Source organism: Trachypithecus francoisi, unplaced genomic scaffold (genome assembly GCF_009764315.1).
Source record: "Trachypithecus francoisi isolate TF-2019V2 unplaced genomic scaffold, Tfra_2.0 Lachesis_group10, whole genome shotgun sequence".
In the NCBI taxonomy this organism is placed as follows: Eukaryota; Metazoa; Chordata; class Mammalia; order Primates; family Cercopithecidae; genus Trachypithecus; species Trachypithecus francoisi.
Genome location: NW_022681455.1, coordinates 107290184 through 107317586, shown reverse-complemented (window position 1 = coordinate 107317586; position 27403 = coordinate 107290184). Strand labels below are relative to the sequence as shown.

Sequence of the window (27403 nt, the reverse complement as noted above, 5' to 3'; positions counted from 1 at the left end):
GGCCAGACTGGTCTCAAATAGTGCTGGGATTACAGGTGTGAGCCACTGCTCCTGGCCCAGTGTCTTTTTTTAACCTCACCTCTGAGAAATATTAGTTTAAAGAAAAGTGGGTTATTAGCATGTATTTAATCATTCAATACTTATTAATTTTAAGAAATAATAAAGTAATTTATAGTGCTTAGCGTTGAAAGGTAACAGGTTTAAAGAGAAAAAGAGAGGCATTTAATGAATTAGTTTAGTTGATTTTCTGTTGAATTGACCATTTAGTTACAGTGTTTACAGTATAAACCAGTGATGGTTTTTATTTTGGAATAATTTTAGATTTACAGAAAAGTTGCAAAGATAATATGTTCCCGTATACTTACTGCTCAGTTATTTTTTAACTTTTTAAAATTTTAATTCTTCAAATTATTAGAAATTTTGTAAGCATTTAAAATGTTTCTAGGCCAGGTGTGGTAGATCATCCCTGTAATCCCAGCATTTTGGGAGGCCAAGGTGGGAGGATACCTTTTTTTTTTTTTTTTTGAGACAGAGTCTTGCTCTGTCGCCCAGGCTGGAGTGCAGTGGCCAGATCTCAGCTCACTACAAGCTCCACCTCCCGGGTTTATGCCGTTCTCCTGCCTCAGCCTCCCGAGTAGCTGGGACTACAGGCGCCCACCACCTCGCCCGGCTAGTTTTTTGTATTTTTTTTTAGTAGAGACAGGGTTTCACCGAGTTAGCCAGGATGGTCTCGATCTCCTGACCTTGTGATCCGCCCGTCTCGGCCTCCCAAAGTGCTGGGATTACAGGCTTGAGCCACGGCGCCCGGCAATGTGGGAGGATACCTTAAGCCCAGGAGTTTGAAACCAGCCTAGGTAACACAGTGAGACCTTGTCTCTACGAAGAAATTAAAAAAATAAAGAAAAAGAAAAATTAACTGGGTGTGGTGGCACACACCTGTACTACCAGCTACTTGGGAGGCTGAGGTGGGAGAATTGAGTGAGCTGTGGAGGTTGAGGCAGCAGTGAGCTGTGATCAAGCCACTGCACTCCAACCTGAGTGACAGAGCGAGACCCTGTCTCAAAAAAAAGAAATGCTTCTAGGTAGGCATGGTGGGTCACATCTGTAACCCCAGCACTTGGGGAGGCCAAGGCGGTGTAGCCCCTTTCCTATGTCACCCAGGTCCCAGCACAACAACCATATTCAGTACCAGCAGACTCTCTCATGCCACCCTTCCTGCTAGAGGGGAAATGGTATGGGCATCAATAGAGGGGGACATCTGGGTGGTTGAGAGCTCAAGGCCCAAACCCCCAGGGTGTTGGGTGGGGGTGGGGCAGCCTCAGGGAAGCTAGGCATCAGGTTGTATCCTTTGAAGTGGAGGAGTCAAGCCTTACTTTCTTCTGCTAGCAGTGGCTGGTCCCTCACCCCTCTAGTCCTCTGCTATTATTGTTTCCATGGGGTGGGTCACAGACCCAGGCACAATGGTAGTCTGAGCAGGCTCAGGCAATTCAGCTAAGCCTCTTGCCAGAGAGGCCTGAGGAGTCGCCTTCTTGCCAGATGTGCACTTTAAAAAAAAAAGTTTCTAGATTTTGTTTTATTTTGGAAAAACTAGAAAACGTCAAATTTATTTATTTTTCCATTTTGGAACTTATCTTGATACTGTAACACAGAACCATGATGCAAAGTAAGAGTTTTGTAATTTTTAGAGGAATTTGAATGCAATTAGTCTCTAAGAAGTAGTGATATATTTTTCATAATAATCTTGATTACAGATTTTTATCCACAGTAATTCTATGTTATACTTTGTAATACTTTAAAGTTGTTTAAAACTTATTTATTAAAATAAAACTTCTGTTATTCATTTCTGCAAGACTATTTGTAAATAAAACTCATATTTTTATATGGCTATTTTTTTAAGGGACCGGACAAACACTTGTGAGAGAAACAGGTTGTATTACGGTTCTGTCACGGTTATTCAGGTAAACAAATACAAATTTCTTTTTGTTAATTATTAATTACTTAGGACCTTAACACATTTGTATTAATTTACTTTCTTTTCTTTTTGACCTAATAGGACAGTTATTTCAAAATATGATTTGGATTTGTCAAATAAAAATGTTTTCCAGCGTTATCAGTTGTGGTCTTCAGTGTGTAGTACTCTGTGTGTCTGTGTCAACAATCCTCAAAATGGTAACTATCTGTAATGTTTAAATATAAAAATAAAGATAAAAACAAATGAAAACTGATGTTTTCCAATTGTCATATTAAATCATGATTGATTTTGTCTTCTTTCAGATGAGAATCAAATGTTTTGCTGTTCACTTTTTCCACATGCTAATGAATGGCTAAAAAATTGCATGAAACCTGAGATAATTCGCCCTATTTGCTCATTTATTGGACTCACTCTTGCAAATAACAGTAAGTAGTCATTATTTTCTAGGTCATAGTTGAAGAAACATTTCAAAGCATAATAAAAACTATTGAATTTATTATTGAATCAATTGAGTCCTTGTAATTTGGGTTATTTTGGATGTATTTAGACTCTTAAAGATAAGAAAATCTTAAAAGTGGATATTTTTAGGAGGATATTGGGAAGATGGTGGTAGCAGCATCGTTTTCTTAATCTCTCCAGATACTCTCATAAAACGGAGAAACCAAATAGCAAGACTAAATACCCATAGAGTGTGTTCTCTGATCACAAGGTAATTAAATTAGAAATGAATAAAAACAAAACATCTAGAAAAGCCCCAAATATCTGGTAATTAAACAACTTGTACTGAAATCCATGAGTCAATGCATAAATCATAAGGAAAATTATAAAATGTTTCTAACTGAATAATAATGAAAATACAACATTAGGCCGGGCATGGTGGCTCACGCCTGTAATCCCAGCACTTTGGAAGGCTGAGGCAGGCGGATCACTTGAGGTCAGGAGTTCAAGACCAGCCTGACCAACATGGTGAAACTCCATCTCTACTAAAAATACAGAAATTAGCTGGGCATGGTGGCAACAATTAGCTGGGCTGGTGGCAGACACCTATAATCCAAGCTGCTTGGGAGGCTGAGGCAGGAGAATCGCATGAGCCCAGGAGACAGAAGTTGCAGTGAGCCACAATCGCACCATTGCACTCCATCCTGGGCAACAGCAGAATGATACTCTGTCTCAAAAAAAAAAAAAAAAAAAAAAAAAGCCAGACACAGTGGCTCACACCTGTAATACCAGTACTTTGGGAGGCCAAGGCGGGTGGATCACTTGAGGTCAGGAGTTTGAGACCACATGTTGGCCTGACCAACATGTGAAACCTTGTCTCCACTGAAAATACAAAAATTAGATGGGTGCCTGTAATCCCAGCTACTCAGGAGGCGGAGGCAGGAGAATCTCTTGAACCTGGGAGGTAGAGATTGCAGTGAGCTGAGATCACTCCACTGCACTCCAGCCTGGGTGACAGAGTGAGACTCTGTCTCAAAAAAAAAAAAAAAAAAAAATTAAAAGAAATCTGTGTGATTCTGCAAAACAGTGTTGAGAGGGAAATTTATAGTATTAAGGCTTGTATAAGAAAAGAAGAAAGATCTCAAGTCAATTATACTAGCTTCTGCCTGGGTGTGGTGGCTCACACCTGTAATCCCAGCACTTTGGGAGTCTGAGGTGGGGGATCACTTGATGTCAGGAGTTCCAGACCAGCCTGGCCAACATGATGAAACCTTGTCTCTACTAAAAATACAAAAACATTAGCCTGGTGTGGTGGTGTGCACATGTAATCCCGGCTACTCGGGTGGCTGAGGCAGGAGAATCACTTGAACCTGGGAGGCAGAGGTTGCAGTGAGCCAAGATCATACCACTCCACTCCAGCCTGAGCAACAGAGAGAGACTCCGTCTCAAAAATAAATAAATAAAAAATCATATTAGCTTCTACCTAAGAAATTAGCAAACCAAGCAAGTTAAAATAAGCATAACCAAGGAAATAATGAGAAGATTAGAAATTGTGAAATAGAGAAAAGCACAGAATAGAGAAAAATAATTGAAACATGAGCTAATTCTTTGAAAAGATCAATAAGTGATCCTTTAGCCAGACTGATCACAAAGTAATGAGAGAAAGCTCAGATTACCTGTGCCAGGAATGATAACTTCACTATAGATCTTAACAGATATTAAGAGTAATGAAAAAATAGTAGAAACAGCTTTATGTTATGACATTTTACAACTTAGATGAGTTGGACAAATGCTTTGAAAGATACAAACTACCAAACAAAGCTCACCCAAGAAGAACTAGTAACCTGAATATTCCTATATCTGTTAAATAAGTCAAGTTTGTAGTTTATAAGCTTAACACAAGCCTGGGCATGGTTGCGCATGCCTGTAGTCCCAGCTATTGGGAGACTGAGCTGGGAGGATCACTTGAGCCTGGAAGTTCAAGGGTATAGTCTGCTATTATCATACCTGAGAATAGTCACTGCAGCCTGGGCAACATAGCAAGAACCCACCTCTTAAACAATAACAATAACAACAACAACAACAAACATACAAACAAAAAACAATGCAAAGACGCAAAACAAAACCTTAGCTTAGGAAATTCCAGGCCTTAATGGTTTCATTGGCGAATTCTGCCAAACATTTCAGGAGACAAACCAATAATTTCACATAAATTATTCCAGGAAACAGAAGTGGGATAAACACTTCCCAACGTATAAGGCCAGCATTACACCGGTATCAGAACCCAGAAACAACATTACGAGAAACTGTTGGCTAATAGCTCTAGAACATAGATGTAAAAATCCTTAACAAAATATTAACAAATCTAATTTAGCATTAGAAAATATTAACAAATCTAATTTAGCATATAGAAAAGATAATACATTATGACCAAGTGGCATGTATCCCGGGAATGCAAGATTGGTTTAACATTAGAAAATTCATCATATGTACAGTCTAGAAAAGAAGAACAATATGATAATTTCAATAGATGCAGGAAAAGCATTTGACATAATTCAACATACATCTGTAAACTCATGGTAAACTAGAAACAGAAGGAAACTTCCTTAATGTGATAGGACCTCTACAAAATACTACAAGTAGCACACTTAATGGCAAAAGACTTAATGTTTTCTCCTTGAGACTGGAAAAAAGATAAGAGTCTAGGTGTAGTGACTCATGCCTATAATCCCAGCACTTTGGGAGGCCAAGGCAGGAGGACCACTTGGATCTAGGAGTTCAAGACCAGCCTGGGCAACATAGAAAGACCCTGTATCTACAAAAAATTTAAAAACTAGCCAGGTGTAATGATTTACACCTATAGTCTCAGCTACTTGAGAGGATTGCTTGAGCTTGGGAGGTCAAGGCCGCAGTGAGTTATGATTCTGCTATTGCACTCCAGCCTGGGCAACAGGGAGATCCTGTAACACACACACACACAACGGAAATAAAAAGAAAATAAATTGATGATATATATAATACTCTGGATTGTAAGACTCAACATTGTAAGAATGTCACTTTCAAATTCATCTCTAGATTCATGGAATTCTCAAGGAAAATCCCAGGAGATATTTCTCTAGAAATTAACAAGCTGATTCTAAACTTACATGGAATACAAAGGGCCTAGGATAATTGAAACTTTTGGGGAAAAAAGGATAAAACCGTAGGACTATGTTGCCTGATTTTAGTACTTATACAGAAATCAAGAAAGCGTGGCATTGGTGTAGGTATAGACTTACAGATTCTTTTTTTTTTTTTTTTTTGGAGACAGAATTTCACTCTTGTTGCTCAGGCTGGAGTGCAATGGTATGGTCTCGACTCAGTGCAACCTCCACCTCCCGGTTTCAAGTGATTCTCCTGTCTCAGCCTCCTGAGTAACTGGGATTACAAGCACCCGCCACCATGCCTGGCTAAGTTTTGTATTTTTAGTAGAGATGGGGTTTCACCATGTTGGCCAGGCTGGTCTTGAACTCCTGATCTCAGGTGATCCTCCCACCTTGGCCTCCCAAAGTGCTAGGATTACAGGCATGAGCCACCACACCCGGCCTTGTAGACTTACCTATTAAGGAAATAAAAGTGAGAGCCCAGAAATAGACTCATACATATATCATTGTTGATTGTCTACAAAGATGCCATTGTAATTCTGTGGAGGAAAAGATATTTTCAACAAATAATGCTAGAAAAAGTGGATATCTATATGCAAAATATGAATCCGAACCCTTATACAGTATACAAAACCTAACTTGAAATAGTTCATAGACTTAAATGTAACAGTGAAAAATATAAAACGTGGACAAAATCAGAAAATTCTCACAACTTGGGGGTAGGCAAAGGTTTCTAAGGACACAAAAAGCATAAATAAAGAAAAAATGGTAAATTGGACTTCATTGAAATAATTTTGCTCTTCAGAAGAGCTTGCTATGAGGATGAAAGGTAAGCTAGACTGAAAGAAAATATTTGATAAATATTTATCTAATTAAGAATTTGTACCCAGAAACTTGTCAACAGCTCTTATAAATCGATAAGACAAAAGCAACCTGATGATTAAAAAAGTGGGCAAAAGATTTGAACAGAAACTGTAGCAAAGAAGATGTGAATATTAAATAAGCACTTGAAAAGATAAGTTTAAGATTGGCTGGGCATGGTGGCTTATGCCTGTAAACCCAGCGCTTTGGAATGCCAAGGAGGGAGAATCGCTTGAGCCCCGGAGTTTGAGACCAGACTGGGCAATGTAGTGAGACCCTGTCTCTACAAAAACATTTTAAAAATTAGCCAAATATGGTGGCATGCACCTGTAGTCCTAGTTACTCAGGAAGCTGAGGCGGGAGAATCACTTGAGTCCAGGAGTTCAAGCTTACAGTAAGCTATGATCACACCACTGCACTCCAGCCTGGGTGACAGAGCCAGAGCAAGACTCTGTCTCAGGGGAAAAAAAAAAATGCTCAAGAAATAATTAGTTACCAGAGAAATCCAAATTAAAATCCCAAAGAGATATTACTACACACCAACTAGCATGTTAAAAATAAAAAGTGATCATGCTAAATATTGGCAAAGGATGTGGAACAACTAGAACTTTCACACATTGCTAATGTATATCTATATTCAAGTGTTTGAAACAAATACTCGTGTCACATGCAAAGGATATATCTCTAGAATTCAAAAAAAAATTGGAATATATTTCCATGATACCCTGACAGTCCCTTTATCTCTAAAAGCCAACTTTAATGAGTGATAGTTATAGGACTTCATTACCTTCAGTGAACTACAGATTAGAGAAAATCTAAAATATTCAGTATACAATAAATGTGGTCTAGGATGTTCTTCTGCTTATATGCCTGAGTTTTTTGTCACGTAGGCTATAACTAAGAATCTGTGGTAACACACTGCCATTTTCATCTAAGCATTAACAAATGGCTTATTTTTTTTTTTTGAGCTAGAGTCTTATTCAGTCTGTCACCCCAGAGTCTTATTCACTCTGTCATGATTGTACAGTGGCACAATCATGGATCACTGCAGCCTCAAACCTCTGGGCCTAAGCGATCCCCCTGCCTTAGCCTCCTGAGGTGCTGGGACTACACGCACACACCACTGAGCCTGGCTAATTTTTACTTTGTTTTTTTTTTTAGAGATGGAGTCTCACTATGTTGCCCAGGCTGATAATGAACTTCTGAATTCAAGCAATCCTCCTGCCTCAGCCTCTCAAAAATGCTAGGATTACAGACATGAGCTACTACCACACCCAGCCTCTTTTCTGAAGATTTTTAAAAAGTGAAAATACTTACTAGTAAAGAAGTCTATTTTGGAGCCACCATAATATTGAAAATGTTTGCCTTCCCTTAAATAATGTTTCTAGGCTTGGCGCCATGGCTCACGCCTGTAATCCTAACAGTTTGGGAGGCCGAGGCAGGCAGGTTGCTTTAGTTCAGGAGTTCGAGACCAGCCTGGGGAACATGGTGAAACCCTGTCTCTTCCAAAAATACAAAAATTACCTGGACATGGTGGTGCACATCTGTAGTCATTAAAGGCATGAGCCACCATGCCCAGCCCAGAATTATTTTCAACTAGGAAACAAAAGACTTCAGATTTAGAAAAATAGATGCCGGTCATTGAATCTTTGCTTGGAATAGTTGTTATGACTCTCAGGGATGTGTTATAATTTTATGCTCCAAGAAGTAAAATAATTAGGTGTAAATATGACAGATTAGATGTATGCTCTTTTAGAACAGTTAAATTACTTTGCATCTTGAGGAGTCAAACAATCTGAGGAATTAGTTATGTTGGATTGCAGAAAATAGGCAGCTTGCTAATTACCAAGATAAATGAATGAATATATTCTTTATAACTCTATTGAAATACTTGCTTAATAATGTTGAGGGATAGGTTTCTTTTTGGTTTTTTGTTTTGTTTTGTTTTTGTTTGTGTTTTGAGACAGAGTCTCACTCAGTAGCGTTAGCTCAGCTCATTGCAACCTCTGCCTCCCGGGTTCAAGTGGTCCTCCTGCCTCAGCCACCTGAGTAGCTGGTATTATAGGTGTGTACCACCACGACCAGCTTATTTTTTAAATTTTTTTTTTTTTTTTTTTTTTGAGATGGAGTTTCTCTCTGTTGCACAGGCTGGAGTGCCGTGGTGCAATCTCGGCTCACTGCAAGCTCCACCTCCCGGGGTCACGCCATTCTCCTGCCTCAGCCTCCCGAGTAGCTGGGACTACAGGCACCCACCACCTCGCCCATCTAATTTTTTGTATTTTTAGTAGAGACGGGGTTTCACCATGTTAGCCAGGATGGTCTCTATTTCCTGACCTTGTGATCCGCCTATCTCGGCCTCCCAAAGTGCTGGGATTACAGGTGTGAGCCACCATGCTCGGCCCAAAGGGCAGCTTAATAATGCTGTTCTTACAAAATAGAGCAATTCTTACTAAATGAAACAAAAAAGATTTCTAATACACAAGAAATACTCTACTATACATATAATTTACTATGTCAAAGGTACTTACGTAAATAAATAATCTATTTTATGATTATGTATATGCACAGGTAAAGATTGGATTTTTAATTCTTTAATTTTGGGATTTTTAGAAAGTATTTGAAAAGACCAAGTTAATGTTATATTTAGTGCAAATTGATTGAATAAAACCATTCAGCTGTCTTGTTTGAAATATTAATAGTTTTGCTACTTTATTCTTTAAGCATATGTTCAGAAATACTTCATATCTGTGGGTGGACTGGATGTATTGTCTCAAGTTCTCGTGCAACTGGAATCTGATTCACATGAGACTCTTTCCAGTGCTAAACTTGCAGTGGTTGTGACAAAGACTGTGGATGCATGCATTGCTGATAATCGTGAGTGACAGTGCTTACTAGTTTTTTTGAAATTGAATTTTCTTTGAATATAGCATGAAGAGTGTTGAAATAGTAGATTGAACAGTAACATGGTTCAGACCAACAGTTTCTCACAAGTGGAAGGGAGTATTAGAAATTATCCAACATGGCCAGGCGCAGTGGCTCATGCCTGTAATCCCAGCACTTTGGGAGGCTGAGGCAGGCAGATCACTTGAGGTCGGGAGTTCAAGACCAGCGTGGCCAACATGGTGAAACCTTGTCTCTACTAAAAATACAAAAATTAGCCGAACGTGGTGGTGGGTGCCTGTAATTCCAGTTACTTCTGAGGCTGAGGCAAGAGAATCACTTGAATCCAGGAGGTGGAGGTTGCAGTGAGGGAGCTGAGATCACACCACTGCACTCCAGCCTGGGCGACAAGTGCAAAACTCTGTTTGGAAAAAAAAGGCAACATTAAATTAAATATTTCAGGCTGTGTATGGTGGCTCACACCTGTAATCCCAGCACTTTGGGAGGCCAAGATGGGAGGATTGCTTGAAGCCAGGAGTTTGAGACCAGCTTGGTCAACATAGCAAGACTCCATCTCTCAAAAAAAAAAAAAAAATAATAATAATAATATTCAGATGAGAAACCAAGGGATATTTTTGAGATTAAGGAATGGAAAACCCAATTTATGTGAAGAATACATCTCTTTCTGCTAAGTATGAGGTTGGACTTACCCAACACAGCATTACTAGTGAGTGGCAGAACCGTACTTGAACTCATGGCTGCTGCTTCTCACATGTGCAAACACTGAAGGGTAAGAAACTCTATTGGTATTCACAAACAACTAGGGGGCAAAAAATAGATGGTTTTTAAAAAAGTGGTTATTGAGGGCCTGCTATGTGCTGAGCTTTACAAGTACAAAAATGACTAAGATGTAGTCCCTTGAGGAATTCACAACTTTTTTGTTGATATTAATGTTGTTAGACTCTGGGTGAATTCTGTTAAAAGCCACATTTGGAGAAATATAGCTTAAAATGGTGAACTTTTTTTTTTTTTTTTTGAGACGGAGTCTGGCTCTCTTGCCCAGGCTGGAGTGCAGTGGTGTGATCTCGGCTCACTGCAAGCTCCGCCTCCTGGGTTTAAGCGATTCTCCTGCCTCAGCCTCCTGAGTAGCTGGTACTACAGGTGCCCACCACCACACCCAGCTAATTTTTTGTGTGTGTTTTTAGTAGAGACAGGGTTTCACCATGTTAGCCAGGATGGTCTCGGTCTCCTGACCTCGTGATCCACCTGCCTCGGCCTCCCAAACTGCAGGGATTGCAGGCATGAGCCACCACGCCTGGCCAAAAAATGGAGGACTTTTTGACTTTTGTCAATCTCAGCATAGCTTCGCATATGCTTCATTGTAAGTCAGCAAAACTGTGGTCAGTTAATAGTAATAGTGTATTTTAAATGACAGCAGGAACTGATTATGTAGGAAAGTCTTTACTATCCAATCTAGATAAGAAGAAGTAGGTAAGGGGAGAGTAAGCATACTCAGCTTTTAGGAAGTTAGTGGTACTTCATCTTCACAGCATTCTACAGAACAATTAAGAAAAAAAATTCTTCAAAAAATTTGCTTTAGTAATATGTCTTTAGTATGGGAAGAAAGAGTAATGAGGGTTATAGTAATAAGCAACCATCTTATTACAATGAATTTATATTTTATTTATATTCACACATACACATATTTATTAGATGTTATATGTGTATATTTAATGTTATATAGATATATAACATTCTATCTGAATAAGCTGAAAAATGTATATATACATTTATAAGTTTTAAATTTGTACTATCTTTTTTCCTATTTTATACTAATAGCTACTTTTGGGATAGTACTCTCCAAGTACCACATTGTTTCAAAACTTCTGGCATTACTGCTTCATGAAAGTCTGGATTCAGGAGAAAAATTTAGCATCATGCTTACTCTTGGTCATTGCACAGAGGATTGTGGTAAATATTGGATTTATTGAGTGTGGTTATTAAAATAGTAGAGTGGAAATATACTTCTGTTTTTTTTTTTCTTCCAGTCATGTGAAGGTATTAAAAGTATTGCTTTTCTCCTAGTTATTCAGACCTCAAACTAATCATTTCAGCTTCTAATTCTCCTTCACTCATTGTATTAAGTCAGTCATTAAGACCTGTAGTTCTGCTTCTGTTTACCCCTCTTGATCCCTTTCTGTCCAGTTCCAATGCTGCTCTTCCACAGTAGGCCCTCAAACCCACATCTTTCGTCAATATTATTGCAATGGTTTTCTCACTGCAGCACAGGGAGAAAGCTCTTTCCCTTCTATCTTCATTTTTTAGTCCACTCTGCACCTTGCTGCACAAATCTGATTCTGTTCTCCTTGTTAAAACTTTCAAAGATTCTTTCTTTTTCTACCTATTACTGTCTTCTCTCTCTTTTCTTTCTCCTCCCCCTTTTACTTTCCTCCTCCTCTCTACTTTCCTCTCATTCTCCCTCTGTTCAATCTACTTCTTCTTACCAATTCTCTCCATTTTCCTCTCTACCCCCTCTCTTCTTCTAATCTGTCTCTGCTCTTTCAGTTCTCACTTTTCCACTCTCCTCCCTTTGCTCTCTCTTGCTTCTCCCATTCTTTCTTCCTTCCCCTACACTTTCTACTCCCTCCATTAGTTTATCTATTCTTTCCCTTAATTTCTGTGTAATTTAGGATTGATTATACCCTTTTTCAAACCAAGCGAGGGCAGTTTTATGAGTTATGATACTACTCTGTGGCTGCATTTCAGAGATCACTTATGAGACAGATATTTTGTGTAAGTGAATTTTTTTTTTTTTGAGACGGAGTTTTGCTCTTGTTGCCCAAGTTGGAGTGCAATGGCACAATCTTGGCTCACTGCAACCTCCGCCACCCAGGTTCAAGCAATTCTCCTGTCTCAGCCTCCCAAGTAGCTGGGATTACAGGCATGCACCACCATGCCTGGCTAATTTTGTATTTTTAGTAGAGATGAAGTTTCTCCATGTTAGTCAGGCTGGTCTCAAACTCCCGACCTCAGGTCATCTGCCCGCCTCGGCCTCCCAAAGTTCTGGGATTACAGGCATGAGCCACTGAGCCCGGCCTTAAGTGAATTATTTTCTGTATTAAAAATCCTTTTGGAGGCTAGATGTGGTGGCTCACGCCTGTAATTCCAGAACTTTGGGAGGCTGACATAGGCAGATCACGAGGTCAGGAGTTCGAGACCAGCTTGGCGAGCATGTTGAAACCCTGTCCTACTAAAAATACAAAAAATTAGCTGGGCACGGTGGTGAGCCCCTGTAGTCCCAGCTACTCAGGAGGCTGAGGCAAGAGAATTGCTTGAACCCAGCAGGCGGACGTTGCAGTGAGCCGAGATCACGCCACTGCACTCCAATCAGAGTGACAGAGCGTGACTCCGTCTCAAAAAAAAAAAAAAAAATCCTTTTGAAACTATGTGTTTCTCTATTTTAAAAATTTGTTGTTGTTGTTTTGTTTTTGTTTTTTGAGACAAAGTCTCACTCTGTTGCCCAGACTGGAGTGCAATGGCTGGACCTTGGCTCACTGCAGCCTCCACCTCCCAGGTTCAAGCAGTTCTTGTGCCTCAATTTCCTGAGAAGTTGGGATTACAAGTGCCTGCCACCATGCCTGGCTAATTTTTTTGCATTTTTTGTAGAGACCGGGTTTCACCATGTTGGCTAGGCTGGTCTTGGACTCCTGACCTCAAGTGATCCACCCATCTCAGCCTCCCAAAGTGCTGGGATTACAAGAGTGAGCCACCGTTCCTGGCCTATTTTTAAAATTTTGAACTATGTTCATAATTATCACAAGGAAGAATTACGACCTCATATAGATAGTTTATGATAAAATCATTGTCCTCTTTAACTGTGTGTTTTCCAGAGGAAAATCAGTATGACCTTTTTAAAAACAATGGGCTTCCACTCATGATTCAAGCTTTAACTGAATCTCAGAATGAGGAACTGAACAAAGCTGCCACATTTGTGCTTCACAACTGCAAAAAAATTAGTAAGTGTACTATTACTTTAAGAACATACCAACCAAAGTTTATAAAGGGGAATTTATATCTGCTTTCATGAGCCAACGCCTTTTAGCTCTCAGATTCTTCTTACATTTGAAAAGCAGAGTAGGCCCTGCACAGTGGCTCATGCCTGTAATCCCAGCACTTTGGGAGGCCAAGGCAGGTAGATTGCTTGAGTCCAGGAGTTCAAGACCAGTCTGGGCAACATGGAGAAACTCTGTCTCTATAAAAAAAAAAAAAAAAGAAAGAAAGAAAGAAAAAATTATCTGGCCTGGTGGCACACGCCTGCCAGCTACTTGGGAAGCTGAGGTAGAAGGATCATCTGAGCTCAGGAGGTGCTCAGGTTGAGGCTACAATGAGCTGTGTTTGCACCACTGCCCTCCAGCCTGGCTCATACAGTGAGACCCTGTCTCAAAAAAAAGTCAGAGTGTATAATTTGGACATGACAACTAGGGTATATTCAGCATATACAAACCCATGTGGAAGAGAGCAGCAGTATAATTCACTATTTTATGCCATGTGCACAAATTTAGTTTGCAGGAATTAAATTTGTGGACTAAGGGTTATTTACTGTTAAATCGTAAGTACATTTATTCATTTTTAAATGTCTGGGCTGGGCACGGTGGCTCACGCCTGTAATCCCAGCACTTTCAGAGGCCTAGGCAGGCGGATCATGAGGTCAGGAGTTGGAGACCAGCCTGGCCAACATGGTGAAACCCTATCTCTACTAAAAATACAAAAAAAATTAGCCAGGCATGGTGGTGCACGCCTATAGCCCCAGCTACACGGGAGGCTGAGGCAGAAGAATTACTTGAACCCCGGAGGCAGAGGTTGCAGCAAGCCGAGATCGTGCCACTGCACTCCAGCCTGGGCGACAGAGCGAGACTCCGTCTCAAAAAAAAAAAAAAGTTTGAGTTTCTGCTATGTGCTGGGCAGTGTGCTAGGCATCAGGGACATCAGGGATACAGTGATGAGAAAACAGTCTGTGTGTTCACAGAGCTTAGTTTAACTAGAGAAATAGTAACTCAAAAAATGAGATTATGTGTTATTATAAATTGACATAACAAGTATAAAGGGATAGACCACAGGTCTTTAAGAGCCTATAACAAAGAAATCTGGTCTAGACGTGGAGCAGAAAAGGCTTTGGGAGCTGAGAACTGAATGTCTAGAGTTAATTAGGTGAAAAGAAGGAATTTGTTACCAGTGAGCATCTCAGGCATAAGCAACAGTGAGGCAAAAAGGCCCTGTGATAGGAGGGAAGGAACCTGGTGCACTTAAGGAATTGATGGCCAGTGTAGCTTGAGCTCAGAGGGCAGTGGCCATGATAAGAATTTTGATCTTTGTGGAAGAAAAACTGCAGACACAGTATGTTAAAAAAAAAAAAAAAAAAAAAAAAAAGATTATAGGAAGGAATCAATTTATGAACATTGTTTTTTTAAAAAACTACTTTATTTCTGAGACAAAGTCTCACTTTGTCACTGGGGCTAGAGTGCAGTGGTGCAATCTCTGTTCACTGCAGCCTCCTCAAATTCCTGGGTTCGAGGAATTCTTATGCCTCAGCCTCCGGAGTATCTGGTATCTGGTACTACAGGTGCGTGCCACGATGCCTGGCTAATTATTATTATTTTTTTTTTTGAGTTTCACCATATTGGCCAGGCTGACCTTGAGTTCCTGACCTCAAGTGATCCTCCCGCCTCGGCGTCCCAAAGTGCTAGGATTACAAGTGTGAGCCACTGTGCCCGGCCTAAAAAGCTAACTACTTTAAAACCAGTATGCATGTACCTGAGAGTGTTTATGTGCCTGGCATAACGTATTTGCATGTTTTTTCTTCTGTAACTCTGAAGAGTAAAGTCTAATTTATGACTGTTTGAGTTCTGGACCTCTGCTAGGTACTCTTCCACTTACTTTTCAGTACCAATTAAGCTGTTAAGATAGTTTGGATGGAAAAATTTAGAGAAAGGAGAGAGTGGGGTATGAGGTTGTCCTTACATATAAAGTGTTTAACCTTTCATTCATTGTGTTTTTCCCATATTACAAAGCTGAGAAATTATCTCTAAGTCTAGGAGAATATCCTTTTGATGAAAAGGAAGCACAGCAATTAAAGGACATAAATGTGAAAGAGAAGAATCTTGAAGAGCACTGGAGGAAAGCAAAGGAAATTCTACACAGAATAGAGCAGCTTGAAAGAGAAGGAAATGAGGTTGGATTCTTTGTTTTAAAGAATATATAGAACTTTTTTCACATTTTTAAAATGTCTTTTTTTCTCCATACTACAGTGACATATACATTAAAAAAATTTTTTTTTGAGACAGAGTCTTGCTCTGTTGCCCAGGCTGGAGTGCAGTGACGTGATCTTGGCTTACTGCAACCTCCGCCTCCCAAGTTCAAGTGATTCTCATGCCTCAGCCTTTCAAGGAGATGTGCACCACCACACTAAGCTAATTTCTTTGTATTTTTAGTAGAGACAGGGTTTCCTCATGTTGGCCAGGCTGGTCTTGAACTCTTGACCTCAAGTGATCTGCCTGCCTTAGCCTCCCAAAATGTTGGGAATACAGGCGTGAGCCACCATGCCCAGCCAATATTTTTTAACAGTAGAGATTGGAGGGTAAAAAATTTTTTCTTCCCAAGTTGTTTTTTAAAGTTTTAAATGGAAAACTCCATAGTAATACTTGAAGAATCATGCTTTGACAAAACAAAAAAAAGATTTTTAAAAAGTAGAAATGATGACTGAAAAGACAGGAAACATGGAATATTGAGCCAAGAGATCTAACATCTGAATAATTGGGGTTCAAGAAAGAGAAAAGTGGTAATAATCTAATAACGTCTTTCCTCTCTATATAAATATATTTATGTATGCATGCTTTGTGTCTTTGTATATGCATATATTAAAAAAAATAAAAACAGTGTCCAAGTTAGTATAATATAGTGATTTTATTTTATTTTATTTTATTTATTTATTTATTTATTTTTTGAGACGGAGTCTCGCTCTGTCGCCCGGGCTGGAGTGCAGTGGCCGGATCTCAGCTCACTGCAAGCTCCGCCTCCCGGGTTGACGCCATTCTCCTGCCTCAGCCTCCCTAGTAGCTGGGACTACAGGCGCCCGCCACTACGCCCGGCTAGTTTTTTGTATTTTTTAGTAGAGACGGGGTTTCACCGTGTTAGCCAGGATGGTCTCGATCTCCTGACCTCGTGATCCGCCCGTCTCGGCCTCCCAAAGTGCTGGGATTACAGGCTTGAGCCACTGCTCCCGGCCGTGATTTTATTATTTTAATTGTCTGAGTAGTATTCACTATGGCAGATGTGCCATAATTGATTTAACCAGTCCTTTATTGATGGACATTGGAAACAACTCTAAATACCTGCTACACATGTACCCGTGTGTGTGTGTGTGTGTGTGTATTCTGTAACAGCTTTAATGATATATAATTCACAAACCGTACAGTTCACCCGTTTAAAGTACAGTCAACCCTTGGTATCTATGGGGAATTGGGTCCAGGACCTCCCACGGATACCCAAATTCATGGATGCTGGGAACTTTAGGGGAAGTTTAGGCAAGTTATTTAATCTCTTTGTGCTTTAGTTTCATCATTGATAAATGGAGAAAATAATAGTACCTCTCAGATATCTAGATAGACATAGTTTTTATTATGAAAGATACTGTCAAATTGTTTCGCCATAGAAGTTATATCAACTTACACTCCCAGTAGTAATGTTTAAGAGTACATATTTCGCCACAGCCTTTTGATCTTTGTCAGTGTAATAGATGAAGAAAAATATCTCAGTGTAGCTTTAGTATTTATTTATCTCAAGTGGGATGGAACATTTTTTCTTGTGTTTAAGAGCTATTTATATTTCCTTTCCTATAAACTATCTGTTCATCTTCTCTGCCTGCTTTTTCGTGCTATCGTTGATCTTTTTCATATTTCATTGTAGTAACTTTTTATAAATGTTATTTTTAAAAATTATCCTTCAGCTTGGGCAACATGGCAAAACCCTGTGTCTACAAAAAATACACAATTAGCCCGGTATGATGGTGTATGCCTGTGGTCCCAGCTACTCAGGAGACTGAGGTGGGAGGATTGCTTCAGCCCAGGAAGTCGAGGCTGCAGTGAGCTGTGATCATGCCACTGCACTCCAGCCTGGGTAACAGAGCAAGACCCTGTCTCAAAAAAAAAAAAAAAAAAAATATATATATATCCTGTTGCTTAAGATATGCTTTATACATATTATTTCTGGGTGTTTTGATTGTAATTTGGTTTTGCTTCTGGTTCTTTATTCCTGAGATCCCTGCCCAGAGTAACGTTTTTGATCTCTAGCAGAATTTAAAAAAAAAATTTTATGTGGTTGAGTATATTAGTTTTCTTTTATTATTTAATTTTGGGTAATACTTTGAAAGGTCTTATACCCCTTGAGAATATTAAAATATAATGGTTCCTTTTAGAACATATATGACTTTGTTTTTGTATTTAAATATATTTGTTTCATTTTGACTTTATCTTTGTATAAGCTGTAAGATATTCACCTTATTTTTTCACCAGATGGCTACCCAATTGTCCCAATATCGTTTAACGAATAAACTCCCTTTTCTTCCTAATGTAAACTGACTTTTATCATATATGTTCTATTGGTAATCATAAACTTTTTCTTCATTCTTCATTATTTAAATGAAATATAAATTGGGTTATAAAGGGAATGCATTATATTGAAATTATTTTCTTGTCATTTTTACACTATAGGAAGAAATACAAAGAGAAAACTGTCAGGATAATATTTCATCTATGAACATGAATATTCAGAATACATGGAAACATCTCCATGCAGATCATATTGGTCGAGCTACCAAAGCAGATGAGGATAAAAGCCATTCTAGACAGTTGCAGAGTTATAAGTCCCATTCAGCCATGTCTAAAGCATGTACAAATGATGACCAAATGAAGACACTATTGAAGAGTGCAAATCCAGTCCATACTTGTTGTAGAGAGAGTGAGCAAAATAAGTCTTTATATAAAGCCAAGTCAAGCTGCAATCAAAACTTACGTGAAGAAACTACTTTTAAAAAGAATTTTATTTCTCAATCAAGGTATAGTTTAATAATTATGTGTAACTTTTATTTATTCAGCGAGTATTTATTGTGTACTACAGTATGCCACACTGTTAAATAACGGGCATGTAGAAACGACATGATGAAACATGGTCTTGGGAAGAGCCTGAAGTAGGAAGTGTTGGGAAAGGAGTTTGGACGGGGAGGTATGGGCCAGTTCATCTAGGGCCCTGCAATGTCATACTCTGGATTTTGGGGTTTAACTCCCAGGGTATAGGGAGTGATTGAGGATTTTAAATTAAGTGGCGTAGCATATTTGAATTTTAGAAAGGATACTCAGAAAATAAAACCTAAACAGAAACCCTTTACTTGAAGTAACAATGCATGCGTTGATAATCTGTCAGCAGTATAGCAAAAACTAGTTTTTAAATTGAATGTGATAAAGGGAATAGGATGTCAATAAAATTTGGTTTGGGTTTGCCCTTTTGTTTGTTCCCTGCACTTTGTCTCTAGAACATAGTCTTTTTCCCTTGCAGTTAGTTTGTGGGGCTAGACCCGGGATTGTAGCTTTTCTTAAACCCTTTACTAGGTTGTGCTCTTCTGATGGTTACAGTACTTAGGAAAAATGAAGAGGATGCTGCTACATTTTGGGCAGGTTGAAGGGTAAACTAAGTACCAAGAAGAAGGGTTACATCAGTACCACCCCTTTTATCTGTTTCAAGACCATTCTTGATGTTAATTTTAACTTGATTTCTCAGGTATGGGAATTGGGAAGCAGTAAGATATGGTCATGGGCCAGCCTGCTTGACCTCCATCCCAAGCTTTCCATACCCATAGCCTTCTTTCCTCTATATGGTTAGCCATATTTCCTTTTGTTTTGTTTTGTTTTGTTTTGAGAGAGAGAGAGAGAGAGTGTTTCGCTCTCGTTGCCCAGGCTGGAGTACAATGGCGCAATCTCAGCTCACCGCACCCTCCGCCTCCCAGGTTCAGGGGATTCTCCTGCCTCAGCCTCCTGAGTAACTGGGATTACAGGCATATGCCACCACGCCCAGCTAATTTTTTGTATTTTTAGTAGAGATGGGGTTTCTCCATGTTGGTCAGTCTGTTCTCGAACTCGTGACCTCAAGATCTGCCCGCCTCAGCCTCTCAAAATGCTGGGATTACAGGTGTGAGCCACTGCACGCAGCTAGGGTTAGCCATATTTCTACCTCAGCCAAGTTATTAATATTTTTATCTCTTTGAAATGCTTTTTCCCTCCTACAAATATATGTACATGGACAGATAGCTGTAATTGTAAAGCTACTGCTATGCCTGCTACCTGATCTACAGTTCTTGCCTTTTTCTGTACTATTATCATTGTGACAGTATAATCAAAACTTGTATTTATTCATCAAGGACTACAGGGTTCAAACACACAAATGTTTTGGGGGTTAGGAAGGATTTTTAAATTCAGGTCTTTAAATGATTATTGTTAGCACTTTGCCATCCTGTACACATGTTCATTTTTGCTCCCACTGATTTTGTTCTCTCCTTTTTGCCTTCATCTCTCCTACTTCCTTCTTTTTATAATCTTTTTCTTCCAAGTTTCATCTGGCATCAATACTATTGCCCTCTGGAGTCTTATTTGACTGTAGCTCTAGAAACAAGGCTTTAATTGTTGCAGGCCCTACTTTGGCAGAATTTGGTAGATTTTAGTCGATCATGATTCCAGGTTGCTTTTGCCCATAAAACTCTGAAAATCACAACACTGCTTACAGAAACATTGGTCCACACACCAAACAGTATGTTCACTTTTAGTAATCTGGTGTCTATTTTCTTTTAGTGACCATGTTTTTAAACATCCAGTTCACATTGCCAAAAATATAAAGCAGCAGTTACCAGTAACAGGTATGATTAAAAATGTTTCTTTGGTTTTTCAATAAAACAGATATTTAGGTAACCATATAGCTAAAAATGTACATTGGCTGAGCACAGTGGCTCACGCCTGTAATCCCAGCACTTTGGGAGGCCTAGGTGGGCGGATCACCTGAGATCAGGAGTTCAAGACCAGTTTGGCCAACATGGTGAAACCCCCATCTCTACTAAAAATACAAAAATTAACCAGGTGTGGTGGTGGGCACCTGTAATCCCAGCTACCGGGAGGCTGAGGCAGGAGAACTGCTTGAACCCAGGAGGCAGAGGTTGCAGTGAGGTGAGATCACACCACTGCACTCCAACCTGGGCGACAGAGTGAGACTCCATCTCAAAAAAAAAAAAGTCCATTGGTATATTGGCCCTCTAAAGTATAAGCCACACCTTTGACTCTTCCTGTTGTAAATGCCTTCCATCAAGATCCAGAATCTTTCTGTTTATTCACCAGCATGACTAGAGGCATAGTACTAGGCTAAGGTTTATGAAAAGCTTGATATTTAATAAATCCTTAAAATATCTGATTCTTTTCATTAATCCAAAAATCCTTCATTTTGCAATTTTTTTCCAGATCCATTTACATTATGTTCAGATATAATAAATAAAGAAGTAGTCAGTTTTCTAGCAACTCCCAGTTGTTCCAAAATGTTGACGTATAGGTGCTCAGGTAAGTATTTTTTTAATTGCAGTTGTTTCACAGTAAAAGCCTTTTATGATATTAACTACAATTTTTTTATTTTTTTTGATACGGAGTCTCACTCTGTCACCCAGGCTGGAGTGCAGTGGCAAGATCTTGGCTCTCTGCACTGTCCATCTCCCAGGTTCAAGCAATTCTTATGCCTCAGCCTCCCAAGTAGCTGGGATTACAGGTGCTCGCCACCACACCTGGCTAATTTTTGTTTGTTTGTTTTCGTAGAGACAGGGTTTCACCATGTTGGTCAAGCTGATGTTGAACTCCTGACCTCAAATGATCTGCCCACCTCAGCTTCTCAAAGTGCTGGGATTATAGACATGAGCCACTGCACTTATTGTAATTAAGTAGAATTTATAATAGTTCTACACATATGATTTACTTTGTTCCCTTTGGAGAAATAATATTATGGAGTATCAAAGCATTCAAATTAATATCTTCTATCTGGGCCAGGTGAGGCAGCAGTAATCTCAACACTTCGGAAGGCCAAGGTTGGAGGATTTCTTGAGGCCAGGAGTTCAAACCAGCATGGTCAACACAGCGAGACCTTGTCTCTATAATTAAAACAAAACAAAACAAAAAACAAAACACCTTTTATCAGCATCAGGCTGAGCTTCCAATATTTGTATGTATGAATCAACACAGTTAGTACCTTTTTATTACTTTATTATCTTTTTGTCATAATACCATCTATAAATTTAACCTTACTGAGTAAAGTAAACATTTTTTAATGTTTTCAGAGAACCAGTTATTACTAGGTATGCGTTCTGGATTATCCTGTAAACATAGGCATTAAGTTTTTAAAATACCTATTTTTATATTTATAATATGTAAATATTTCTAGTGTTTCATGTCCATTATTTATTTTTTCTGCAGGGGTCTTGTAAATATTCCACAATACTTATTCCATCCCTTCTCCTCCTCCTTCACACCCCAGTATTTCCTCTTTGTTCATCTTGCTGTTGTATTCTGCTCTATGGATGAAATTGAGGTTCTCTGTATTCGGCTCAGAACGTCATTGTTCTTCCCTCTTGGATGAAGAGGTTATCTCTATTCCTCTAAAACTGATGTGTAGCCATAAGCTGAGTCCCATATCTTTTTTTCCTCCACATTTTAATACTAATTGCAAAATCTTTCTCTTTACTCCCATTCTATTCATTAACTCTTTTTGTTCCACCTTGAACTATGCTCTTTTCTCCTCATCTTAAAAAAATACCCAAAAGTTTGTTTGATTTGCTATCCTTTCAAGTATTCATTCACTCCTCCCAACAGATGCACATATGCCATTAGAAAGTAAATGTAATAGGCCGGGTGCGGAGGCTCATGCCTGTAATCCTAGCACTTTGGGAGGCTGAGGCGGGTGGATTACCTGAGCTCAGGAGTTCAAGACCAGCCTCGTCAACACAGTGAAACCCTATCTCTACTAAAATTCAAAAAATTAGCTGGGCATGGCAGCATGTGCCAGTAATCCCAGCTACTCAGGAGGCTGAGACAGGAGAATTGCTTGAACCTGGGAGGTGGAGGTTGCAGTGAGCTGAGATCCTGCCATTACACTCCAGCCTTGGCAACAGAGCAAGACTCTGTCTCAAAAAAAAAAAAAAAAGAAAATGTATTTAATAAGAATAAAGTACAAATATTTATTTCAATTTAATTGTATTATTTTTTAAAAGGCTACTAAGTTGTTAGAACATAAATACTTATTAAGTTGTTTTGGATCTGACAGAATCATTAGGCATTTCTTTTGGCTTATAGGTGCCATGAACCTAGAAAGTTTGGGAATCTCTGGTCAAAAGTATTCTAGGTGGCAGAGTGGATGTTCTGTAACTGCTAACCCCATTTCATCCCTTAGTTTGTATGAGATGGTTCTTTCCTTGTTCCTTTCTTCCCTAGTTACCATTCATTCATTCCACAAACATTATGGAGTGCTTAGTCCTTGGCTGGCACTGGAATCTAAGATGAATAGAACTCAGTCTTCACCTTTATTTTTCTCTTCCTGCCAGATTGCCACATGTATTCTCCTCAAAACCTAGTCTATAGCACTTACTCAGTTCTTTCACTACATTTACTTTTGTAGCATCATCTATCATTTTATTGATGGTTTTCAAATATGTATCTTGACTTTTGGCTTCTAACCTGGGCCTTCTTCTTTCATTTCCAGTAGTTCTCAGCACATACCCACTTGAATATCTTCTTGTTACTTTAAGCTTAATGTATCCTAAACACAACATCCACAGCATCTTTCTTCCTTTTAAATTGGCCTCCCCACTCACTGCATTTCTGTCAGTGTTGCCACTATTTGTCTGGTCTCCCAGACTTTAAGTCTTGAATCATCCATGACTGTTCTCTCTCATTCCGTCCCTTATTTCTAGTCTATCAGATTTTGTTCTTTTTTGCCACATAGGCCCTTTTCGTTTCATGCCTAAATTATCACAGCAATTTTATCTAGCAGTCTTTGTCTTAAGCATCTCCAACTCCCAACTATAATATGCATATCACTGTTAACTTATCTTCTTAATATGTGCTTTATCGTGTCATCATGCTAAACAACCCTCTGTGCTTCTCTGTAACCCATTGAATCAAGCTCTCTGCCTGGCTTTCAAAGTTGTATGGAATTTTGTCCTGCTTCCACTTGTTAAAATTTACTGTACATTTACTCTGAATCTGCTAGAAATGTGCTATGGTTATTTCAAACTTTGCCATTTATGCAAGTACTGAATTTCTTGAGAGTTATCCTAAACTGTTTCCCTTATCCCAACAGCTCATTCATCAAACCCTGCTAATTTTACATCAGAAATCTCTCCATTCTCCCTGCAAATGCTTTGTTTCAAAATCCCTTCATTTATTTTCTGGACTACTAAAGTAACCTCTCAACTGATCCTCTTGCCTTCAGGTGCCGTTTCTACAAGACAAGTGAAATTGTGTCATCTTCCTGCTTTTATTTCTATGTTCCTCCCTGTTGCCTTGAAGAGAGTTAAAATTCCTTAGCACGGCTTTCAAGATTCTTCTTGGTCTGGTTCCCTGCAACTCTCCCCAGCCCCACCTTTTCTCCTGCACTTCTCTGTACTCTAGCCATATTAGAGTGTCCATGATTCTCTGAACACTATGCTTTTTCACACTTCAATGGTTTTGCACATCTTTATTGTACTGAAATGTCTTCATTTCAGCCAACTATCTGCATGGCCAACTTCTAGTCCTTTAGGAATGAGCCACTAATACAATTAGGTGACAAACTGATGGAGAATTTTATAATGGACAGACATGGCTGACATTACCTGAACCTACCAATCTATCTTTTTTTAAAAAATGTTTTTCCAACTTTTATTTTAAGTTCAGGGATACATGTGCAGGATGTAAAGGTTTGTCACATATGTAAACATGTGCCACGTGGTTTGCTGCTGATCTTTCTTAATATTTAAGAAAAGAGGAAGTTTGTCTAACCCTATTGGCTCAAGAGGCTGCCCAATTACAATTTTTTTTTTTTAAAAAAAAGAGACGGCCGGGCGCGGTGGCTCAAGCCTGTAATCCCAGCACTTTGGGAGGCCGAGACGGGCGGATCACGAGGTCAGGAGATCGAGACCATCCTGGCTAACATGGTGAAACCCCGTCTCTACTAAAAAATACAAAAAACTAGCCGGGCGACATGGCGGGCGCCTGTAGTCCCAGCTGCTTGGGAGGCTGAGGCAGGAGAATGGCGTAAACCCAGGAGGCGGAGCTTGCAGTGAGCTGAGACCCGGCCACTGCACTCCAGCCTGGGCGGCAGAGCGAGACTCCGTCTCAAAAAAAAAAAAAAAAAGAGAGGCCGGGCGCGGTGGCTCAAGCCTGTAATTCCAGCACTTTGGGAGGCCGAGACCGGCGGATCATGAGATCAGGAGATCGAGACCATCCTGGCTAACACGGTGAAACCCCCGTCTCTACTAAAAACTACAAAAAACTAGCCGGGCATGGTGGCGGGCGCCTGTAGTCCCAGCTACCCGGGAGGCTGAGATGGGAGAATGGCGTGAACCCGGGAGGCGGAGCTTGCAGTGAGCTGAGATCCGGCCACAGCACTCCAGCCTGGGTGACAGAGCGAGACTCCATCTCAAAAAAAAATTAAAAAATAAAAAATAAATAAAAATAAAAAAAAGAGAGACAGACAATATGTATCTCTTAATATGATACAGTAAGAAACATACAATACTACCTGCATGGAATTCTAGTAAAAACACTTGAACCTGAATCTGAGCAATCATTTAGATTTAATTACTAGTTTATAGGACACACAACAACATTTTAAAGGACCAGACTAGGATGCAATCAGCAAAACTTAGCCTTTGAGAAACTATAGTACAAATGACCTAGTATCTTCAATAAGTAAATGACAAGGAAGAGAGGGGAACTGATAGATTAAAAGCACCTTGACATATGTTAACCGAATGTAAGTCAGGCACGGTGGTGTGTGTGTCTGTAGTTCCAGCTGCGTGGGAGGCTGAGGTGGGAGGATTGCTTGAGCCCAGGAGTTCAAGTCCAGCCTGAGCAACATAGTGAGACCCTGTCTCAAAAAAAAAAAAAAAAAAAGTAATGGTGGATCTTATTTGGATCATGATTCCAACAACTAACTTTCAAAAGAAATTTTTGAATTGATGAGGAAAATTGAACACTAGATATTAGGTTATATTAAGCATGATTTTTTAGGTGTCATAATAGTTTTATGTGTTTACAAAAAAGAGTCCTGGCCGGGCGTGGTGATGGCTCATACCTATAGCCCAGCACTTTGGGAGGCTGAGGCAGGTGGATCATTTGAGCCCAGGAATTCGAGAATAGCCTGGGCAACATAGTGAAACCCATCTCTAAAAAAAAATACAAAAATTAGCTGAGTGTGGTGTTGCATGCCTGTAGTCCCAGCTACTTGGGAGGCTGAGGTGGGAGGATTGCTTGAGCCCAGGAGGTTAAGGTTGTAGTGAGCTGAGATCACGCCACTGCATTCCACCCTGGGTGACAGAGTGAGACACTATCTCAGAAAAAACATCCTGGCTGGGTGCAGTGGCTCACACCTGTAATCCCAGCACTTTAGGAGGCCGAGGTGAGAGGATTACTTAAGCCCAGGAGTTTGAGACCAGCCGTGGGAATATAAGGAGACCCTATGTCTACAAAAAATAAAAAATTAGCCAGGTGTGGTAGAGGTCAGGGCTAAAAGTGAGCTGTGATCATACCACTGGCACTCCAGCCTGGGCTAAAAGTGAGCTGTGATCATAGCACTGCACTCTAGCCTGGGTGACAGGGAGACCCTGTCGCAGGAAAAAAAAAAATCCTTATCTGTTAAGGATGCATGTGAAGTATTTACAGATGAAATGATACTTTAATGTAAATTATAAGTGTCATAATCCAGTGTATACATGGGGACAGAGCTGAGTAGGTAGAGGTATAAATAAAACATGATTAGCCATGAGTTAATAATTATTGAAGCTGGATGATGGATACATGGGAGTTCAGTGTTTGAAATTTTACATAATGTTAAAAACAAAAAAGATGACTGAGCTTAAGGATCACTTCTTTTGGATATCTTCCCTTAACAGTGACTCTTGCTCAAAACCAGACAAAATAGATATTCCTTTTTCTTTTTTTTTTTTTTTGAGACAGTCTCACTCTATCGCCAGGCTGGAGTGCAGTGGCGTGAACTCGGCTTACTGCAATCTCTGCCTCCTGAGTTCAAGCGATTCTTCTGCCTCAGCCTCCCTAGTAAGCTGGGGTTACAGGGGCGCACTAATACACTCAGTTAATTTTTGTATTTTTAGTAGAGACCGGGTTTCACCATGTTGGCCAGGATGGTCTCCATCTCCTGACCTCATGATCTGCCTGCATAGGTCTCCCAAAGTGCTGGGATTACAGGCATGGGTCGTCCAGCCCAACCTTTTTTTTTTTTTTTTTAAGAGACAGGGTCTTATTCTGTGTAATAGCGTGATCATGGCTCACTGCAGCCTTGAACTCCAGGTCTCAAGGGATTCTCCTGCCTCAACCTCTTAAGTAGCTAGGACTACAAATGTGTGCCACCACGCCCGGCTAATTTTTTTGTTTTTTGGTTTTTTTTTTTTTTTTTGGTAGAGACAGGGTCTCACTATGTTGCCCAGGATGGTCTTGAACTCTTGAGCCCAAGTGATCCTCCCACCTTGGCCTCCCAAAGTGCTGGGATTACAGGCATAAGCCACCACTCTCAGCCCTAGATGCTTTTTCTTTTTCCTTTCCTTTTTTTTTTGAGAGAGTCTTGCTCTGTCACCCAGGGTCGAGTGCAATGGTATGATCTCGGCTCACTGCAACCTCTGCCTTCCAGGTTCAAGTGATTCTCCCACCTCAGCCTCCCAAGTAGCTGGGATTACAGGCACCTGCCATCATGCATGGCTACTTTTTGTACTTTGAGTAGAGACAGGGTTTCACCATATTGGCCAGGCTGGTCTTGAACCCCTGAC

At 39.8% G+C, this 27403-nt stretch overlaps 1 protein-coding gene across 7 annotated transcripts in view; it reads left to right on the top strand.

Moving 5' to 3' along the window:
- The window catches only part of TERB1 (telomere repeat binding bouquet formation protein 1), a 51880-nt gene that overhangs the window by 19148 nt on the left and 5329 nt on the right, over positions 1-27403 (top strand). For 6 of the 7 annotated variants that reach the window (XM_033218697.1, XM_033218700.1, XM_033218696.1 and 3 more), the window contains 10 exons: positions 1898-1958; positions 2054-2169; positions 2275-2397; positions 9136-9288; positions 11134-11265; positions 13185-13310; positions 15363-15523; positions 18060-18403; positions 20187-20251; positions 20844-20939. In XM_033218697.1, the coding sequence (XP_033074588.1) occupies positions 1898-1958; positions 2054-2169; positions 2275-2397; positions 9136-9288; positions 11134-11265; positions 13185-13310; positions 15363-15523; positions 18060-18403; positions 20187-20251; positions 20844-20939 (1377 nt within the window). The remainder of the gene's footprint in view (positions 1-1897; positions 1959-2053; positions 2170-2274; positions 2398-9135; positions 9289-11133; positions 11266-13184; positions 13311-15362; positions 15524-18059; positions 18404-20186; positions 20252-20843; positions 20940-27403) is intronic. The other variant, XM_033218699.1, reaches the window with a different exon arrangement.